This window comes from Epinephelus lanceolatus, chromosome 20, assembly GCF_041903045.1.
Source record: "Epinephelus lanceolatus isolate andai-2023 chromosome 20, ASM4190304v1, whole genome shotgun sequence".
Taxonomy (NCBI): domain Eukaryota; kingdom Metazoa; phylum Chordata; class Actinopteri; order Perciformes; family Serranidae; genus Epinephelus; species Epinephelus lanceolatus.
This window is the reverse complement of record NC_135753.1, coordinates 22,455,214-22,477,099: the sequence shown is the minus strand read 5'-3', so window position 1 is coordinate 22,477,099 and position 21,886 is coordinate 22,455,214. Positions and strand designations below refer to the sequence as shown.

At 44.8% G+C, this 21,886-nt stretch overlaps 1 protein-coding gene across 6 annotated transcripts in view; it reads left to right on the top strand.

Moving 5' to 3' along the window:
• The window catches only part of ncoa2 (nuclear receptor coactivator 2), a 70,649-nt gene extending 49,705 nt beyond the window's left edge, over positions 1-20,944 (top strand). For 4 of the 6 annotated variants that reach the window (XM_033638609.2, XM_033638611.2, XM_078162925.1 and 1 more), the window contains 14 exons: positions 439-579; positions 909-1,056; positions 1,365-2,724; positions 10,193-10,391; positions 10,537-10,743; positions 11,364-11,567; positions 12,114-12,243; positions 12,444-12,618; positions 12,721-13,017; positions 13,393-13,470; positions 13,687-14,155; positions 15,709-15,886; positions 17,537-17,750; positions 18,950-20,944. In XM_033638609.2, coding sequence (XP_033494500.2) covers positions 439-579; positions 909-1,056; positions 1,365-2,724; positions 10,193-10,391; positions 10,537-10,743; positions 11,364-11,567; positions 12,114-12,243; positions 12,444-12,618; positions 12,721-13,017; positions 13,393-13,470; positions 13,687-14,155; positions 15,709-15,886; positions 17,537-17,750; positions 18,950-18,961 — 3,812 coding nt within the window. In that variant the 3' untranslated portion in view covers positions 18,962-20,944. The remainder of the gene's footprint in view (positions 1-438; positions 580-908; positions 1,057-1,364; positions 2,725-10,192; positions 10,392-10,536; positions 10,744-11,363; positions 11,568-12,113; positions 12,244-12,443; positions 12,619-12,720; positions 13,018-13,392; positions 13,471-13,686; positions 14,156-15,708; positions 15,887-17,536; positions 17,751-18,949) is intronic. The other 2 variants (XM_033638614.2, XM_033638615.2) reach the window with 2 other exon arrangements.
• The last annotated feature ends 942 nt before the right edge of the window (positions 20,945-21,886 follow it).

Here is a 21,886-nt window from a genome sequence, read left to right as displayed (position 1 = left end):
GATGAGCCTAAGCTGTCCTGGTGACTTACAAAATGAATCCTTCTACCTGTTGTGTCTAAATGGCTATCTTTCACTTTATGCTCACAGTATTTGTACTTGTGTTTACCTATCTAATCTTCTGTAGTCGGGACTTTCTCCTCAGTTGATTTCAGCACTTTGCTGGCACAGAAGAAAGCGTAAGCTTTTGCCAGGTTGTTATTAAAATGTAAATAGAGTAAATCCTCGGTATTCTTCAATCAATATCAAACCATGGAGCTGTTGTGCAGCAGAGAGGCCAAGTACAGAACACATTCTGGTAAACAAGCTGCTCTACATGTTTATGTTTGAGAGAGAGATTGAATCTCCATCAGCTCAGCAGGTGCAGGGTTGTATATGTGTATAGAAGTCCTCACGTATATGTCTGACTAAGGCCTTACTAATCCGGTCCTCTGTGCTCAGGTAAGATAACGTCCCTGGATACTAGTCTGCTGCGGGCGTCCATGAAGCCAGGCTGGGAGGATCTGGTGAGGCGCTGCATCCAGAGGTTCCACCTGCAGAATGATGGAGAGATGTCCTTTGCTAAGAGACATCAGCAGGAAGGTGATGCAACTAACTGCAAAGCATATGTTGTTCAATTTTTGGCTCTTGATAGTTATTCCTTTTGGTTTTTAATGATGCTGTTGTCAGATGACTGCATGAGTATAAAACTGTGGTTTGATCACGGGTCTCTTTTAAAGAAATGAATGGTAAATTGTAGGCTTCTGCTTTGACCCTCAATCTGACTATTTATTGCTGCTATAAAAACAAACTGAAAACACTACACAATAGACAACCTAGAGAAAACTGTTCCTCACCATCATCAATTAATCATGAAAGTAAGAAATGTTTTGTGTGTGCACCTACTCACATATGTGCATGTGTGTCCTCAGTGCTCCGCCATGGCCAGGCATTCAGCCCCATCTACCGCTTCTCCCTCTCTGACGGAACCATCGTGTCCGCCCACACCAAGAGCAAACTGGTGCGCTCGCCCGCCACCAATGAGCCTCAGCTCTACATGTCCCTGCACATTCTTCAGAGGTATGTCTCGCTGCTTACACCTGTGTCAGGAAGAGAGAGGCAGATCTGCGGCATGTACGTGGTTACATGTTTTAGCCTGTTAATGCCCTGCAGCACGACCTGATGGCTTCATGTGTTCTGTGTGGATGTGATAGTACGTACATTTGTGCTTGCCAGTGGACTGGGTCTCAGGCAATAGGGTCATAATATAATCAAACATAAAGGTTGCTTTGTTCAAAAAAGAAAAATTAAACAAATTCTAACGGAAAATCCTTGATAATGAAAACTGTTGAGCTCATCATCTGTATGTGTCTGTTTTTTACCTCTAGGGAGCAGACAGTATGTGGAATGGGCCAGGACATGGGTCCTGGCAGTCAGGCCACAGGGATGGCTCCAAAACCGATGAACTCCTCCACTCCCTCCATGACTCCTCCAACCCCAGGCAGTTTGCCAGGCTCAGGGCCTCAGGGCCAAGACACTACCATCAGCAGCAACAGCACGCCTTTTTCCTCTCCAGGCCCTGCTGGCCCCAGAGAACCAGCAGCCATGGGGGGGCATATGCAGGGCTACCGTTTTGGCTGTCCCCCACCACACAACCACACTGGGGGCATGCAGCCACCACAGCAGGGCCCCAACTGGAGGATGAACAGCCCCTCTCGCGCTAGCCCCAGCCCAGCCGGCGGGCCCCATCCACCTCAACAGAACTCTATGCTGTCGCCCAGGCACAGAGGTAGTCCTGGGGGGGCAGGCAGCCCTCGTGTAGCAGGAGGCCTGCACTCACCCTCCCCAGTGGGGATGTGTGGTGGAGGGCCTGGAGGTGCGGGTAGTAGCAGCACGACGAGCACCCATGCTAACAGCTACACTAGCAGTTCTCTTTCAGCTCTGCAGGCCCTTAGTGAGTGTCACGGTGTAGGACACGGGCATGGGCCCCCTCATGCACACACACTGGGGTCTCCTGACCGAAAGATAGGCTCCCCAGCTGGGGTCACACCAGGGTCAGGGGTGAACACTCATATGATGACAAAACTCGGAGGGGGCAGTGGCACTGCTGGTGGTACAGGAGACTCATTTGGACCTCACACAGAGGTGGGTCAGGGGCACACCCAGGGACAGACAGAGAGCAACCTAGCTGAGCCCAAGGAGGAGAGGGAAGGGCCTCCTGAGGGCCACGATGCTCACAATCGTCTTTATGACAACAAGGGCCACACCAAGCTACTGCAACTGCTCACCACGAAGCCAGAGCCTCTGGAGACGCCCCTGTCCCCCGGTGCAGGAGGTGAGGGTAAGGACCAGGCAGGGACTGGGGTTCGAGGTGGCCACACTGGGGGGAACACTCATGCTACATCCCTTAAGGAAAAACACAAGATCCTGCACCAACTGCTTCAGAACAGTACATCTCCGGTCGACCTGGCCAAGCTCACTGCAGAGGCCACAGGCAAAGAGCTGGGCCAAGACCAAGCCCAGGGTGCAGGTAGTACAGCTTCTGGTGCAGATATTGCTCCTAAGCAGGAGCCCTTGAGCCCCAAGAAGAAGGACAATGCCCTGCTACGCTACCTGCTGGATAAGGATGACACTGTACTGAAAGACAAGGTCCCTAAGCTGGAGCCTGGGGAGGTGAAGGTGGACGGAGGCAAACACCCTCTTGTCAAGACGGAGAAACAAGACACAGGATACGACCGAGCTGAACAGGTGAGTTTCACGAAAAGCTGTCGTAATAGCTTGTTTACTGCTTTAATTTCCAGCTTTGCAATGATGAAAGAACCAGAGCTGCCCTAAAACTGATTTTGTAACCTCCTTCTCTTTAGCCCATTGCGAAAACTAAAACTTTTTTGCCCTGCACTGCTCCACTTGCCTCCCCTCTCTGTCTGAGTGTTAATCTGGGTTAGGTAGCAGATGTTGGCTCCTCCAAGTCCCATGTCCACACAGGATGCTACAGCTAAACACACACAACGGTCTGACTACGTAGAGGTCAGACAGACCATTCGTGGCTTATATACAGTCCCATTCAGATTTACAGTCTCGTCATATACACTTAAGACACCACGCATGCTTTTTATTCACATATATAAACACATCTGGTCTTTTCACTGCCTATGCGTTGGCAGCACAAGCTGAGGGAGGCTGTCCGCCAGCTTCAAACAACTGTGACATTTGGAAGGAGCCCCTGTGGTTCTCCAGCCATTTGATCCTGGTTGCATTTGGCCAGAATCCTCAGGTTTGGCACTGAGCTCAGGTCAGGCCTGGCGCTGAAAGAGAGAAGAGGAGGAAAGAGTAAAAGGGGAGTGAGCCGGGAGAGTGTTGCTGGTAAAACTCTAAAGTTTTGTGCAGGAGGGGTTTCAGCTCACTGATAGTCTAATGCAGGGTTGGTGAGACACACAACCTTTCATACAGGAAACCTGTGCATGACGTGCTCTACTAAACACAGGTTCAAGATGCTAATGTAGTTCGATCACACACACCACTGCTAAACCACAGAATTACGTAGAATTACACAAAAGTACGTGAATGCCCTTGCACGCTTTGCTGTCTGTATTTCTCTCATTGCCTCCCTCTTCTTAGACTGGTATTCATGATATTTGAACATTAAACAAAAGTCATGTTTGGTGTAGAAATGATGCTGGTCGAGGGAAACATTCAAAGACCGCTGTGTCGGGCTTAAAGGGATTGCTTTCTTATGGTGTCCTATCTTCTTTGTGGCCCATTTCTATAGAAACAGTGTGCTGTGTTTTTTCTCCATGCAGACAGGGGCAGTGGAACAGAATGTCAGCCAGCTATGCACGCTAGCTGCGTATGTACAGTATGTGCTCGGCCACTTGGGTACATATGGAGAAGAGAAAAATGTGATTGGATGGATAATAAGAGCTGCTGTTGAACTGAACAAAGAAGGAGAGATGAGAGAGGTGTAGATACCCCCAGGAGAGCCCAGCCTCGGCAGGCAGAGTGAAAATGATGAGCCATATGCTCCTGCATGTCCTCTCTGCTACCATGGAGATAGAGGGGAGAGGGAGTGGTGTGTTTGTAGAACAAGCAACGTACCAGAAACAATAGAGGGGGAAAAGAAATTGAGAGATTTAATATGCATGCCCTGATACTGAAGGCTTTGTTTTTATTAGAAGTAGCCAGCGTACAACAAAAATTCAATTCCACGTTAAAGTGGTTAATTCCTGCCTTGTGTTGGCAGCACAAATGAAATTGGTGAAATCGGGGTTTTACTGTTAGATGCCGATTAAAGCGCCCAGAGCTTCACACAGCAATGATGATGGCTCATTTCAGTTTGACTGTGGTTTCCAACCCAGAACAAGGGCATTTGTTCGACATGAAGCTATGACTTCATTAGCGGCATTACACGTGTGCAAGTGGGTTTCTGTTCCTTACTGGTGAGCTGCTGCTCGGCCATGTGTGAAAGCTGACTGTACTAGTTAAAAAGTCCACTCATCCTTCTCTCTACCAACCTCACCCACTGTTTTCTTGCTTCCTCTCCCTCCCTCCCTCCCTCCTCCTCTCTCCTCCTCATGATTGTTTGAGGGCTGAATTATTGATGGCTGGAGCAGAGCTAAATGAGAAATCAGAGCAGAGCTCCATAGTAGAGGCTCAGCTGATGGCTGTAGGAACTATAGGTATGGTCATGGAGCCCCAAGGTCCTATGGGAGGCAGGATTAACTGTGTGTTTTACACGAGTGTGTTCCCGTGGTTATTGCGGACAGCATCATGTAAACATACTGTCTACTGAAGCTGAACTGTTTCCACAACAGTAGTAATCTTATTTCAATGCATGTTAATGATTTAGCTCATGTATCAGCTTATCTTTAATCTACACCACATTATGACTCAACATGAAACATATATTCCTCATTATCACATCAGCGATGTGTCACATCAAGCAAAAAATCATCAGTAATATTATAAAATCTGTTCACTTGGGTAGCATGAGTTGGTCATTGTTGTAATGTGAAATCACTGCAGCTTAACGTAGGATTGAGTATTTCTTTTATAAGATGTTGGTCACAGTAGCTACAGCCCCACAGTGACCCTCAATAGGAGTAAGTGGATAAAGAAAACGAATGAATTTATTTCATCGAATACAGTCTGGTTTTGTTTTCCTTCAGTTGTTTTCTCCTGGACAGAAAACTGAAGTTCTCCTTCGTAACGTTTATGTAATGATGATGTAGTGCAGGGTTTAACAGTGGTTTGTGTTTTGTCCTGTTTTTCTTTTGGCCGGTCGGACAAGGAGGTCAGAAATCTACCTGTCCCAAGTCCACTTTTACTTGCCCCTGTACTAATTGTTTCACATATTAGCAGTTCTCAAATAACAACAAAGACTTCAGTTAAAGCAACACTTACCTTTCTGGAAATTTTACGCTTTTCTTTGTTTAGGTTGAAATGCTATTAATAAGTTGATGGCACACTAAAAGTGAAGTGAATTCCACCAGAAATAAAAACTCATAATTATACCATTCTCATATGGTTCTAAGAAAACTCCGACCGATCATTGCATTCGGCCGAGCGTCCTGTCTGTCTTCCCGACGTGGAGGCCTCCGACTGACGTAATTGTTTGCGCGAACATCTCTCTTCTCCCCAGAGAAGTTGCTCCAGTTGCTAACGGTTAGCCTACTGTAGCCTAACTTTGCCTGAGCCTCTGTATTATCTTCCTTGTTTGTTGCCAGTCACCAGTACTATTTAACGTTAGCGTTTATTATTATATGATAAAACTCATCAGTCATCACTGACTCCGGTTGAGTTTTTAAACTCCAGGGTTGCGTTTGACTGTCTTGGTTGTAAAGTTACACTCGCTCTTCTCTTCCGTGTATCTAACGTTACCTTGCCAGTGCCTACGTCTATCATAGATGTAATGAGGACATCATGGAGGGGGGGGGAGTAGGCCTTTGTAGGGAGGTGGAGTTGTGGATGTTCAGATTTTTTTGTAAGTGCTGTATGAAATGCAAGAAAGGTAAGAGTAGCTTTAATTGTCATTTAATCTTTATTTAAAGGTGCTGTATGTAGCTCTCCAGGAAGATAGTTGATTGTGAAATCTCATTTCCCAGTCGTCACATAATCTGGGAATGAGGCTGAACAATAGATCTTTCTCCAGAGTTACATACAGCACCTTAAAGTAAATAAATCAGAACAAGGACACAGTTACCCCATTTACACCTGGCATCAACATGCGTTTTTTGTGATCGGATTGCAATCGGATAGCGCTTGACCACATACATTTACACCAGGTATTAACATGCGTCTCTGGCGTCCACATCCAGATCCATTTGCTATCCGATCACGCTCCGTCCCGCTGATGTCACATCCTCCTCTTCTTTCTCTGCAAACCTTTCCAGCAGCAGACTACAACATATCCTGTGTGCCGCAACAACAACAACAACAAGATGTTAGCCACCCGTGAAGTCGCGTTATTGTATGGACTCCTTCTTTTTTTTTCGAAGCACTGGAAGAAACCGTCTTCGACAAGCAGAATATCGCCGAAAGCAGAGGAGACAGCTTTGGCTTTAGCTGTGCTCTTGTTGTTGTCTTCTTCTTCCTTCTTCCTGTGTCCAGCTGGCGCACCTCGCTTACGTATTTCCGCCCACGGAGTTGTTGCATGTGGATTGGAGACACATTGGCATTTACGCTTGTGTTCGATGTGGTCACTGTACGTCCCTGACCACCTTCAGAAGTGGTTTGGCAGATTGGGTAACAATCCGTCCTCAATGCGTTTAGAGTGTATTTACACTTGTACTGTCATGTGGTCAGGAGCAATCCGATCACAAGAAACGCATGTTAATGCCAGGTGTAAAGGGGGTAAGTGTGTCATAGATGCGATACCGAATATGGTGTGATAATCCCCCTCCTTCTCCCCAGAGATGGACTCGTTACATGATCACAGACATTCTGTAACACCTCCCAACTGAACTCATGTTTCCTGAGTAATTATAATGCTCTCTCGTGCATCAGCTCATAAACTTTCTTTCCCGCTGCCTGATCAGTACTGCATATGTGCAACTCTCAACGGAGATGAGAAGGATGTGAGATGGCACACTCCTTTGCTACTTCCATCATCAGCTCTGGGGGAAAAAAAACAATGTGTCAAATTCTTTTTTTTTTACCCCTTGCCCAATCAGGCAAGTGAGTTAGATTCTGGATAGAATTAGTAGCCTGAAATGGCATTTTACTTGCCACGGGCAATCTGGCAGTCCTTATTGTTAAGTCCAAGTGCATGCCAAAACATCCTTTCAGTTCGTGCTCACTTATAGGCACACGTACCTTCTGTATCAGACATCACACAGGTCCTTTTGTTCAGTGTATGTAATTGCTCCTATCATTACTAGACGAGTAGCTGCTTCCTTCAGAAAAGAATGAGAGTTACACTGGATGACGTATTGGTGAATATGTAACCATTAAGAAATAAGATATCAAGGAATTATTATCAGCAGTCTCGCAATTAAACTTAATCCTTCAGTGTGTTGCAACATGAGTTGATTTGCTGTGTTTAACTTCCCTTTATGAAGGAACTTTATCTATTTCAAAACCCCAAGATATTGCACACAAATCACTTATTACAAATTATGTAATGATATTCACCTCATGATAAATATCAGCAGCAAAGAAGGAACAAGAAGTACTCCCTGGTAACAACCTTCAGATATTGCAGTATATAAGGACTGCAGTTAATGTTGCAGTCATCCCAAAAATTGCCATTTCAGCTCTTTCAGACGGCGAATAGATTTTTTTTTTTTTTGCCAAGTTGTTTCTGTTGACAAAAGGCCAGCATGATTCTGGAGCGAAATGACTTTTCCTTTTGCCTTACTTGACAGAGCCAGTTCTGCTTTACCCACCCTGATTTTCACTTCCTTTTCCTATGAAACAGCATCGACTAGGTCAGAGAGGCACCGTGCTCCTAATGCCCTCAAGTCCACTCTGACATTAGAGCGCACACTGTAACTTGAAATTGGGATCGGAAAGTTGTTTCACATAATGATTACAACCCGCTCGTTTACAGACGTGATTGGTTTAAGTTGAGCCCTAGATGCAAGTTTAAAAAAGAGGGTACACATTTGGCAGAGCCTCACCGTCACCCTGCTGTGAGACAGTCGGCCTCTGCTGTTCCTGAGCACGCAACTCTGTACAGAGTGAGTCCCCATTGTATCAGACGTGCTTGAAATCTACAAGGCACTGTCAGAGTACCTTAAAACTGTATCTGTATTCTTCAGATCTAACAGGAAGCCACAATTAAAGAGGACCCAATAAAGTTAAGTTTTAGTTCCCCTCGCTCATTTTTCAACTACATAATGATGCTTAATTGTGTGCTGCGTGTGGGGATAAATAAAGAGACGATGCCTGAAGCAAGAAACACACAGGGTTCTTAAATACCGGTATGTATGTATGTTTACCCTTAAACAACCTACATCTTGTAATCTACAGTATGTGTCCTTAGCTGCTCTCCTAGCGTGAGTACCATCCTATCGTCAAGAACCAAACTAATGATCTGCAGATGGGGCTAGATATTTGATAATGGTCATTTAGCCGTATAAGTCCCTGCAGTTTAAACACAATACAATAGAGATGCAGCAAAGAAAGAACATGTATTGCCATGAGTGCGCAGACATGCATTGAAAGAAGAGCGTAACAGGGATTGATAGAAATGCGACCCATTAAGGGTAAAAGCAACCAGAGAAGACGAGAGAATAGAAAGTGGGAGGAGAGAGAATCGGAGAGGAGGAGGAAAAGAGCAAACTGAGAGCGTACAGGAGCATTACATCATTCCTGACCTCATTAGGGCTTTTCTCTCTCCCACCACCACCACCGCCGCCACCACCACCCCTCACTCTGCTACTCTTTCTAGCTCTCCCCTATCTCACAATAAAGCATATGCAGTCCTGAAGTCCTTGGCCACTCAAGATAACCGTTCTATCAGGCATTTTTTGGCAGCTGTGTAATCTTTAGACGCATTTAAATGCCTGACAGATACACGGCATTGTATAGAACGTTGAAGTGCAACACTGGAACAGTGGCTGGTGTGCAGTTTTCCTGCTGTACAGTATGTCACGATCAGGAGCTGTCAGTGAGTCCAAGTGTGCTGCACTCTCCTGGACAGTTAGAGCCAGTGCAGCTTATTTACCTAAAGTCCCTCAGGCCTCTGTAGGAAGCAGTTTGATCACTTATGTTGATGTTTCTGCTCAGTTTTGACTGCAGTTTGTGTTTCTGACTGTCTATAAATGAAATTTGATACAGTAATGCTAGGATTAGTGTTGCCTTTTGTGAAGGTAACAATGTTCCACTTTTCAGTTGTGTCGAATTGGTGTTTATCGACTCCTCTGAGGCTGGATGTTGTCAATGTGTTGTATCAGACTGCATTATACAGGTGTTACTGTTGAGACAATGTCCTAAAACAAACTCAAAAAAAACGTGAGATTCATCAAACGAGATTCATCTTTCACAGTCGTAGCAGTTCTTTAGTTCAGCATGTGAAAGCAGATCCCAGCATGGCCTTGTCTTTGTTTAAGATAGTTGTGTGAAAAACTAAACAAAAACGGGCCCGATAGTCCAAAGCCCAGCTGCGTATGAATGCAGCCTTGGGCTGTATTGGGCAGGCTCAGTCCAGCTGTTTACAGTAGGGGGGCAGAGAGCAGTTCAAACTTTGGCACTGACCAAACTGCCGCCTCACGCTGCTCTCCCATGTTATAAAGCAGTTTCAGTAGCCAGATCTGTACTGTCTGTTCTGGTCTTTTCAACAGCGACAAAAATAATGTTCTTAATAATATGTCATTCTTAAATATATGCTTAAAAATTCTGGAAAAGAGGAGTAGTTGTGCGTTTTGAGGACACCAGCCGGTAAGCGAGGAGTATTATGTGTCTGATAAGCTAAGTCAAAATGAAGTGTGGCCTAGATTTGATGGAAAGTGGTCCATTTTATCCCGGGGTTACTGCCGTATTATAAACAAGGCCAAGCCTGCTGTTCCCATCTCCCAGATAAAGACTCCTCATGCAAGTGTTTGTAGTGTTTACAAACCAAGTGTGACCTTTCGTGTGTGTGTGTGTGTGTGTGTGTGTGTGTGTGTGTGTCTGCAGGTGAAGCAGCAATTGGTTTCTAAATGGAGGCCTAAATGGTTCATCTGTTTCTTGTTTTCACACTTCCCCCCCGCTCTCTCTCTCTTTCTGTTCTCTCCAGTCGTCGGAGCTGGATGACATCCTGAACGACCTGCAGAATGCTCAGCCGCAGCTCTTCTGCGAGCCGCGGCCCGTTTCGTTGCCCAGTCCCATGGACAAGCAGAACATCATCAATGACATCCTGCAGATGTCCGAGACCAATCCTGCCATGGCGGCGCAGCAGCAACACAGGGGCATTGGGACTGGAATGGGCCCAACGAGTGAGTCCTGCACTTAGAAGACTTTGTGATATTAAATCTTTACAGCTCAGAGAATACTCCCATCATGAGGTCATAACACTCCAAATATGGAGCTATGAAACAGTTTGAACTATTTCTGACTCAAACCATTTATTCCTGTCTTCAGATTTTACAGGTGTCCGACCAAGCCAGCCGGGCAGGGGTCTCCCTGTGAGGAGCGTGTCTCTGGACATGAATGTGTCCCCCCAGCAGCCCTCATTACAGTACCCCATAAGGGCCACCAGCCCATACACTCTTATGCAGCAGCAACAGCAGCAAGGCATGGTGGGAGGTCACGGCATGATGCCTAACCAGGCCGGTTTGGTCAACACAGGTGGGTGTTACAGTCATGCTTTTGTGATCACAGCGATGACAGCTGAACCAGAGGCTGTTCAAACAATGACGCATGCCCTGATTTAGCTGCGTACATTAAATGAAAATGACCCACAGAGCGACAGTCATACTTGTCCTACACAAAATGTCCATGAGAATGTGTAAACAGCAAGGTTAGAAAACACACAGTAACCTCATGAGAAACATCCTATAAAGCACTAAATGTCAACAGTTTGTCTCCTGCTTGGCAATCTCACAAGGGTAAAGCCACGTGGACGAAGCACAATGACAGCGCTTTGAATGTTTTTGCTAACACTGCTGCTTTCAAAATGTAAAGAAAGGAAAGACCTTTTTTACCCCGTCTCTGTGTCGCTCTCCACCTGTAACATACCATGTCATGACACAGTGACTCACTTCCTGTGACAGGAAACATTCAGTCACCCACACTGGCACAAAGTTTCTCTCACTGTCACTCCCACGTATCCTCAAACATCCCCCGATGCGACAGAAACGGCTTTTCCCCTCATATTATACCATTACATCATGGGCACAGAGGACATCCACGGAGGTCTCTGCTGAGGCATTTCTCATGCCTTCATATTTGTGTGTGTGCTCCTCCAGGACTGATGGCTCCAGGTGGTCCACGGCCAGGTATGCAACAGCAGGAGGGCTGGGTGGGATCGGCTTCTGCACCTCCTCTGGGAGCATCCGGTCCCGGGCAGCAAGGTCCCATGCAGGGCAGGATGGGGCCGAACAGTGCTCCAATGAGGCCTAACAGCCAGCCGGGGCCTCGACAGATGCTCCAGTCCCCAATGATGGCCAATGGTGAGAGCCCAGAGTGCACTAATGCAGGTTTCACAGAGTTTTAAATGCAGAAACTAGATGATAGTATGACAATATAGCCCCTTCTTCATCTAACCTAAGAATACAACAGGCGGTACAGACAAGATGAACCTGTATTGATCTCCAGAGGGGAAATTTGGCTGTTAAAGCAGTTTAACCTAACCAGAACCCTGATGAAAGATTTGACATTTTTTAGATTCACCTCACTGAATTATCAGCTACAGTCCCTCGAAAACCGTGTGGTGCAGAGGGACCAGTGAGGCACAGATGAAAAGACCTCAGCTCACCCATTGTATATTATTGCCATTGAGTGGTAAAGGTTGCCACCCAGTGGCTAATCATGGTATAGCACTCAAGAAATCCATGTACTATCAAACCTGGTGCTTTGTGCTGGTTGTAGTGGGTTTAAGAGACTATTGACCATCATCTGGGTTGCCAGGTTGTTTTCATTAATACCAAAATTGCAGAATTAACTGTCTGCAGTTTACTGTCCTGCTTTAATCTGTTGTGTTTCCTCCCCTCATGTAGCTCAACCTGATATGGATATTGGTATGGTCAGCCACCATTTCTCACAACAGCAGGCTCCACCCAACCAGACAGCCCCCTGGCCAGACAGCATGATGCCCATCGATCAGACAGCTTTTGTAAATCAGAACAGGTAAGAAAAAATACCATTACATGTTACTTATAATGCTAAAAAAATCTTACTGGCACCACTACTAAACATTAAGATTTCTCTTGTTCTCCTGTCAAACTTCCTTGTGTGGGTATTTTCGTTGTAATTAAATTGCCGGTCTAAGACTTTTTAATGGAATCTCCTCATTGAGAAAATATATAAAGTACCTTGTCTGTCTGCAGGCCGGTGCACTCTGCGCCCCAGGATGAAATGCTGTGTAGTACGGGGATCGGCTCTGGTGATGGCGCTGCAGTAGACGAGGGGGCCCTGATGTCTCAGCTGTACACGGCACTAAAAGATTTTGACGGCCTCGAGGAGATTGATCGTGCTCTGGGGATCCCTGCTCTGGTAGAACAAGTGAGATCACAGTCACTAGTTTTGTTTTTTAGTGACTTTTTATCATCATCATTTACGACTCTACATTTTCTTTACACCTGTTTCTGTGGCTGCCTGTTTCAGAACCAGTCACTGGAGCCAGACCAGTTCCCCCAGGACCCCTCCATGATGATAGACCAAAAGCCCCCCATGTATACCCAGCAGTTTGGTCCCCCGCCGTCCCACATAGCCCAGAGGGGCTATCCTGGTGCCCCCATGCAAGAGCCAGGCTTCCACCCCATGTCTGGCCAGATAGGTCCACGCCCGGGTTACCCCATGATGAGGATGCAGGCCCGGCCCGGTCTCAGGCCCGCTGGGGTCGTCCCCAACCAGCCCAACGCACTACGACTGCAGCTCCAGCACCGGCTACAGTCACAGCAGGTACACGTGGATCCAGACGCTGCTGGACGTGATCCTGTCCTTTGATGCTTTAGTCTTTCTGATGTAACCACACTGTTTGATCTTTCGCTGTGTGCAACATGGGAGTTGTGCAATTATCCATGAGGCTGACATTTTGGCAGGTCTTCTATCTGTGCACATAAGACGGGACATTTAGGTTTACCTGCCACCCACTGGTCTTTCAAAGCAATTACTAGAATATCATTTCAGTGTAGGATTCTTCTTGTATTTTGTCTGTATTCTTACTAGCTGAAACTGAGCAGTGTGTCTTAAAGATTTTCAGGAATTAGGGATTTAAAGGAAGTGCAACTCACTTTTGTTTGTCTTAACCTCTTTTTCTGTCTCTTGTCTCACCAGAATCGTCAGCCAATGATGACTCAGATGAGTAGTGTGTCAAATGTGAACCTACCTCTTAGAGCCAGTGCTCCAAACCAGGTAGGTCACTGCTGCAGGCACATTATCTGTCTGCACAGACATGTCGCTATGATTGTAGGTAGTGTTTAGTGTGTTGATGGCTTAAAGTAAATCAACACTTTCAGTGTTTGTTGTGTTGTACAAGCACAAATAGACATACATAATGTAGATCTATGACACTTTTTTTGCCTATTCGTGTTCCTCTGTTCTCACACATTGTTCCTTTGCCACTTCCAGGGGACCATCAACGCTCAGATGTTGGCACAGCGTCAGCGGGAGCTGCTGAGTAATCACCTGAGGCAGAGGCAGCAGCAGCAGCAGGCCCAACAGGTCCAGCAGCAAAGGAGCATGGCCATGAGGGCCCAGGGCCTCAACCTGCCTCCCAACATGGCCGCCGGAGGCATGAGTAACCCCCGGATCCCCCAGGCCAACCCCCAGCAGTTCCCCTACCCGCCCAGCTACGGTACCAGTACAGGCCTGGCCTCGCCACCTCCACCTACCAGCCCCTTCTCCTCCCCTCTCTCCCCCAGCCTGCCCTCTCTCCCCCCCAACCCTCAGCTCCACATGCATGGCACCTCCTCCTCTTCCTCCACCTCCTCCTCCTCCTCACAGATGATGATGGGAAACACAAACATGATGGGCGGACAGTACGGGGCCGTACTCAGCCCCCAAATGCAGCACAGTGCCTTTCAGTTTCCCAACTCAGGTACTGCTCCCACACCCCAGCCTACCACACACTTCACCCGACAACCTCTGTGTGTGTGTGTGCCATCGTGTCTGTGCGTTGATGTGACTCTAGTTGCACAGCATCACATGTTTTTTAGTAGCGGTCATCATCTGATTTGTAATGTTGTGCACTGATGACTGCATTAATCAGCTGCCTTTGAATGATCCAAATCATATTATACATTTTACGATTTTAATTATTTTATAACTCAGAGTCGTTATCAGAGTGTGATCATGCACTATTGATTACGTTTACATGCACACTAATATTCTACTATTATTCTAAGTATGACATGTCATGTAAACAGCTGTTTGGATATTCTGAATTAGGCCTTATTCAAATGTGATGTGGGATATGCCCGTATTGTTCAGGTTATAGGAGCATTCTTGGGACATGAAAATGCGCCTCAGTTGGGGGTGGTTTTGCTGCAGTTTGCGACACATGGCCTCTTGCCTGTTTACATCCGGCCCCATGCGTTGTCATGGTTGCATTGTACACAAACCAGCTTGCCAACAGTTTGCAAGGCTGGAGCAGAAATGCATGCCCACAAGAAAAGCCCACATTTCTAATCAGAAGGAGAAATGCACCTACTTTTAAACATTATCAAAGATTTGGATGTTCGAGGTGTTTGGATATGTGCACACATTGCAACTCAGACCTTTTCAAGAAGGTGGTTGAAGGATTAAAAGAGGGAGGCTGTAGTTGTACAGTTGGTGGGAAAATTTCAATGCAAAGCAGCAAAATGGCAGTAGCTTTAGCCGTTCCACTCGTCCATATTATAACTTAATAAATTACATGTTAGGGCATTTTTATTTAAGTATGTACAGCTGCATGTTAACAGGAGTGTTAGTGGAATATTCATTTTCATTAGACATTCAAACAGCTTAGCAGGAATATTTTCTTTTTTGAAATAAGGGCAAAAACTGAATATTTTATGCTTGTGAATGTATTCCCAACTCTTCTGCCACCAGAGGGCGCCAACAGCACAATAATCAAGGTTTAAGCGAGGATACAAACTGACACCTGACTCTTAAGATTGTAAACAGTCAGAGCAATAATCACAGCTGCACCTGTCAGTCTGACAGCTTGGCCTGTAATCTGGATATAATCTGATAATCTGGTTTAATACTGATTTGTATAATAACATGTTTGATTTATCCCTCACTCCCTAATCTGATTCTGGCCCCGTGGGTTCATACAGAGCAATAACTTCCACTAGAAATACTTCTCTCTTCCCTTTTCTTCTCAGCCATCCCCTTATTCCCTTTCTTCCTAGCTCCTTGCCTGCTCACTGCTTACATGCATGTAGGAGATACTAACTGCCTGTCAGTGATCCTGAATGCAGACTGGAACACACAGTCTTGAGTCACACTAATCATCGTGCTTGCTCAGTCGCTCATTCTCTGCCAAAGTGTTCATCTTTGTGTGGCATGGTTGTGTAAATAACATGGGATGCTAACACTCCACTCCTCCACTCAGTACGCTGGTTTGTAGTCAGTGCAGTTTGGTTGACCTGTCATGATCCACCACAGGTATGAGCCAACAGGCAGACGGAGGCTTTGGAGGTCCCGGTGCACCACAGAGCCCCCTGCTTTCTCCCCGCATGGCCCACACGCAGTCCCCCATGATGCAGCAGGGCCAAGGAAACGCTGCCTTCCAGGGCTCCCCTGACATGAACGGCTGGCCACAGGGCAACATGGGAGGCAACAGGTAAAGATGGATGTTGTTATGTGTGGTTCTGCTGTCGCCACAGAGGAACACCTTGGAAATAAGTGTTTTATTAATGCTTTTCTCTGAGATTTTTTTACATTGTGTTACTCCTGTGAGTTGTTGTGCTTTTAAAATTCCAAATTCAAAAAACCTCTTCCCAAATAAACTCTTAGTGTCACTTTCCAAGCATATCAAAGAGTCACGAGTTTAGTCATTAAATATCGCAGAAAGAGAACAGATAATGGAAAAAATGTTTGTGTTTCCAGACCTTTGTCCCTGTCGTGTTTTCTAAAACGAAAAATTCAGAATTTCTAAAAAAAAATAAATGAATCACATAAGAAGAGTGTTTTTAATGGTGTTTGGAGCAGGCAGCCAGAGCAGAAAAAATGTTAACCACCATGTGAGAGAGTGCGGGTCAGAGCGAGCTTGATGTCAATGAAAGCAAGGCAAGAACTATGGCTTGCAGGCGTGCAACTAATATTCACTCCTACACAGAGCACAGAACAGCTCTGGACATCTGCGACCAAGTTAGTTTAAATTGTATATGTACGTAGCATCACAAATAACCAAATATTTGGAACAATATATGAGTTATGCAATGTGTATTCTTTTCTGCATAAAGAAACCATACGTTTATAGCTGAGTTTGTGGTTGTTTTCAAACAGGAAGTAAAAAAGGCTGCACAGTTAGATTATTAAACTTGTTTTTAACTCATTTTCTGATTTTATTTATAACAGAGACTTTGTAAGGGGTTGGAGACAACAATATAACATTATTTACTTAATATACGAAGGGGAAAAAATGTGATTAGAGGTAGCACTGGTTAGTTTACTTCCTCTTTGGACTTTGGACTTTCTGCATAGGAGGTTGGATAAGTTTTCCAAGGGCTGGCTATTAGTACTAAGGTGTCAGATATGGTCTGAATAATCTGAAGATTAATGAAGACATCTGACTCTAGAAAAGTATGGGATTTTAATAAGGAAAGTATGTAGAACATCTGAAAGCAGAAAAAAAATATTTATGCAAATATAATCATAGAAAAAAAAGACACTTCCTACAACTGAAGAATTTGCCTAAGAATTATTAGGTTAATCATTTTTGTGACAGTTGTCTGTCCCTGAGTAGAGTGCAAACAGAAACTGCTCATAGCTAATCTGGCATGGGGCCCATGTTGTAGCCACAATTTCCTCACTGTTTCCATGCCAACCTTGTACTTCCTGTTTACATCCCCCATGCGTTAAAGCTGTCACAGCACAGGTGGTTCAAAAAATTGAAATGTTTAGCAATATATTTTCTGCTAAATTTTAGTACTTAAAATTGCTACAAATTATATACAACTGTGGCTCAGAGGTAGAGCGGGTCATCAGTTAATTAGAAGATCAGGGATTCAGTCCTTTGGCAAGATACTGAACCCCAAATTGCTCCTGATGGCTGCTCCATCGCTGTGAGAGTGCGTGTGAATAGTTACTGAGTAGCACGTGGCACCTTGTATGGCAGCCTCAGCCACCAGTGCGTGATTGTGCATGTGAATGTGACATGTAATGTAAAAGCGAACATGTACTTTTCCTAGTGCTCCTAAAGGACGCTCCCATAGTGACAGTGTTTGAGCTCACCCATTTTCATCGGCCTTTTTCCTCTCTTCTCCCCCAGTATGTTCTCACAGCAGCAGGCATCACCGCAGTTCACCCAGCAGAGTAATAGCAACATGTACAATGGCAATGGCATGAACCTCAACAATGTCTCCATGGCCAGCAACATGGCAACCAGCAGCATGAGCAGCATGGGCCAGATGGCCGGACAGATGAGTGTCACGTCTATGGCCTCAGGGCCCTCACCCGGCTTGCCATCCATGGGGCAAGAACAGGTAAATACCGCGCAGATCCTTAAGCATTGTTTCTCTGCATGTGTTAAAAATTAAAACATTTTTGGAGCTGGTCGGAGCAAGAATTACCCACAATTTTACTTAGGATAAATGTCTACTGCTGTTCACAGTTGGGTATCGTTAAGCATGGCCCAACCAAATTAGAGGTTTTGGAGTGGCCCAGTAATATCCTCAGGGTGTCACGTTACATTAGCGCTCTGTAGGAAGTCAGACTCTTTGAGAGTTTAAGCCTTGGAGGTTAACAAAATGGACCCTTTACAGTTTTACACAGTAATCGAGGGACCAAGAAAACCTAAAAGCTTCGCCTTTCTTTCCCCGCACTCCCAGCTGCCTATGTGTGTGTTTGTCTTGTCGTAAGACCCTAAGTGTTTGGGTACACTTATTGAACAGCCGTGCTAGTGAATAATTTACTCAGTAGTTTACGTAACTCCTCCAGCCGGAGTTCTGATACTTCACTTGAACTTAGAGGACAATGATGTAATTAGCAGCGGGCACTTTAGAGCCAGACCATTTAGACTGTGTAGACGTTACTGTGTGATGTGCAGAGGCTGGTCTGTCTGGACTTCAGGCAGATACAGCTGGTTCTCTTTACAGGCAAAACTTGATTTCTGATGGCATGTATCTGTCAAGCACACAAGCATGATACACTTTGATTTGGCGAGATGACAAGTCTTAGACAACTGACCTCAGTCACTCAGTGAAATCAGGTGAACGTACAGATATTTCCACCTTGTCAGCACTCTTTCTGGTGATTATTTAATGTCAACCAAGTTAATCCTCCTTCCTTTGTCTCCCTGGTCTTGTTAGCTTGGTATGTGAAATGCACTGTTGTTGTCCGTGATGCTTTTAAGCCCAATAAAGGGCCATGAATATTTAACCAAGGGGCTGCTGTTTGATTGTCTGCACTTCAGACTGTTGTAACATCCCAGTATATCTGTCACTTGATTTATCCTCCTTCCAGGATTATAGGAATATATTGGCACTTAGATTATTTCAATTATTTACCGTTTGGCCATTAGCGCAGGCTTTTCAGATTTACTGACTTGTTTTAGGCTTGATGGTGCGTTCCAGGATGGTTTCTAATTGTTTATAGTCTTTTGCACATGATTTCCTCAAGTTCAAGTTCTGCGAGTTCAAGTGTGCTGTTGAATTTGATTTTCATGTGTGTTGTGTCTCCGCAGAAATACTGTTGACCCTCATGGAGTTCTTAACCTGAACCTCAGTGATCAGCTGGTGCAAGGAGCGCGTCGGCCCTTTAAAAATTGTACATGTAACCAACCGACTGCCCCTTGAACCAGCGCGGCCGTGCCCTGACCCCGTCTCCCCAGCCCACAGTTTGCCGTCTGTCCCAGCTGGGCTTCTTTCCCCGGAGGAGCCCGGCCCCCCCGGAACAGACACCAGAGAGTGGAGCGGGCTGGGGATGTGATGGCGGATCTCTGTCCAACATGCCTAACCCTCCTGGAGGAGAGCCTTGTGATGAGCCAGTCTGTCTGCCTGTCCAGCTGCATTCACCGTAGTGTGACTTACTGTAGGCCTCCTGACGGGGGACACTGACCTAAGGGGGCAGCAGTGGGTGGGATCCCTCGTTCTCATGAATGTATTCCTCTCAGTGGACAGCGGCCATTTACAATCTCATCTCAAAACAAAAATGACGTACACTGATTTTTTTTTTTTTCTTTTCTTTTTTTTCCCGTGTCCTACCTTTCTCACACGTTTGTGACATTTCCACATAGTTCCAAAATGGCAGCAAAGACTCCAAGTTGTGTTCAAAGTTACGGACGGAGCTCAAACACTTAGCCGGTTTTGCCTTTTTGCTGTTCTTTATTTTATTATTATTTTAGTTGTTGTTGTTTTTTTCTTGTCGTGAGAATTAAGATGTAGAATGAAGATGTGGTTGAAAAAAACTGATCTTGAAAAACACTGCAGAAGAATGGTTTGAGTGGACTGGTGATTTGTATGATTAGACTAATTTAGTCAAGAGGTTTATATAGTGTATTAAATTAAGTTTTATTTTTCTGTATAGATTCATTTTAATTATTGTAGATGATTCTTTATCCTAGTAGCAGCGAGAAATAAGATTTCTAAAAGTGTGAAAGAGGCACTTTTTTTTTTATAATTTTAACAGTAATGGTTGTATTCTTTCTGAGAAGATTCTTCTATTAACCTGAAAAATGGATTATACTTTGGTCCTGTAGTTTCAGAAAGAAGATGTCAAAATCATATATGGTTTAAAAATGAATTACAGAGATTGTACATACCGATAAGTAAAACGTTTTCTCTCCTATTTATTTTATTCCTTTTAGGGTTTGGTTCCCCCATTTGGTCACAACTGCCTCTTGAAGCAGTGCAGGTTTTTGTTGTTTTGTTTTTTGTTTTTTTTTTTGGTTTTGGGAAGTGGAGTGGGAGCCTTCACGTTCTGATGTTCTGGTACGACGCAGACAGGGATGGGAGCGGGAGGTCGGGAGGGGGTTGTAAGGGGGTGTGCTGTGTATACAGTGTACAGATTATCGCTTGCTTCTCTGCCTTTAGCATAGAACATCACAAAAAAAAGAAGAAGAAAAAAAAAAGACAGATTCAACACAGCCATACAATAACTCAAAAAAAATAACAGAAGTGTGCTTTCTATGTTGTCTGGAGTGAAAAGTGCTTCATACAAGCTGCTAGGTGCAAACTGTCCTGGTGTGATGTAAAACAAGCAATAACGATTACTTGAGAATCTCTTGGGGTTTTTTTGTGTTTTTGTTTTTGTAATTTTTGTACAGTTTCCTTAATATAAAGGACACATTTTTGCTCCACGTTTGGATGCAGTATTAAACACAGTTTTTTATTGCAGTTTGTACCAAGAAAGTCTACATCCACACACAGCGTTCCTATTAGATTATGCAGCATTGGCTGAGGCCTGCAGAGGGAGGTAAGTTTGTGATCCCCTTGTCGACACACGCCCTCTCTGCCTCCAGCCACTCTTCTCTCACAGAGGTCAGAGTTAAGACTGCACGGTTCACCAGACCTGCTCTGACAGACACTTAGCCATATTTTATGACCTCAGGCAGTTAGTTCAACTATGAAGTGTTCGATAATGACGTGCTGTTCTTGGGTTCGGTTTGACCTTCACAAGATCTAAAGCAAGTCATCTTCTCTAACCTCAAAAGTACATTTTCCTCGACAAAAAAATAAAACTTTTTATAACTATTTTAACCCAGGACAGACTTGGAGCAAGCCAAATAATCCTCACCTATCAATTGGATTTCTGAATTTTACCAGCTTTTATTTTCATAGTGAGAAACGACCTGTTGGTTAGCATGCTTTGAGGCCCACAGATTTAAATATAATTTTAAAAAAAAGAAAGAAATTTATGATGATGTCACTTAACAGGGTCCTAATGTAGACGCTGCAGCGTGAACCAGGAAGAGAATCATTCTGAATGTATTGTCATTAAAGGCCTACGGATGTGATTTGATGGTGTTTATCCCAAAATGTTGACAGCATGGTGACGCCGTGCTCCTCTCAGCATTTAGGCAGGAAGTCGTCCATTGTTGCTTCTTTTCGCTCTCATGTGTAAATGAAATTTGAAGCTGTAACGAGCCAACTGCGGGACAAAAGTCTTGCGCTCATGTATCGGTTGTCATCGCCGCGGACGTCCTGCAGTTGTCTCGCCATCGGCCTATGTGAGATCACACTTTTTTGATAAATGCTGTTGTGATTGTATCATACAGTCGTGCAGAACAAGCCTTTTTGAGCCATTTTAAAGAATGATTCACAGCCCTTTGCAAATTTCCAAAGATTGTCGAGATTTTAAAAAAGATATAAAGCCATGTGGTAGCAATGCATTTTTTAGCATTTATAATGAGGATAGGTGCAAATAAATGAATTTGCCCCTTTAGAAATATCCAGGCTTTGGACCCACTCAACGAAAAACTATTTTTTCTCTCTTTAACTTTTGGTTTTGATGAACTTTAAATGCCCTTTTGTATTGTCTGCCAATTTCTTAGAGCTAAGATGCAACCTTGAAATGCTAAAAACCCTAGCATAATGCCTTAGATTTCGTCCGTTCTCGTTCTTGTACATTACACCGCTGTCTGTATAAATTTGTATAATGACTTGTGTACAATATTGAATGG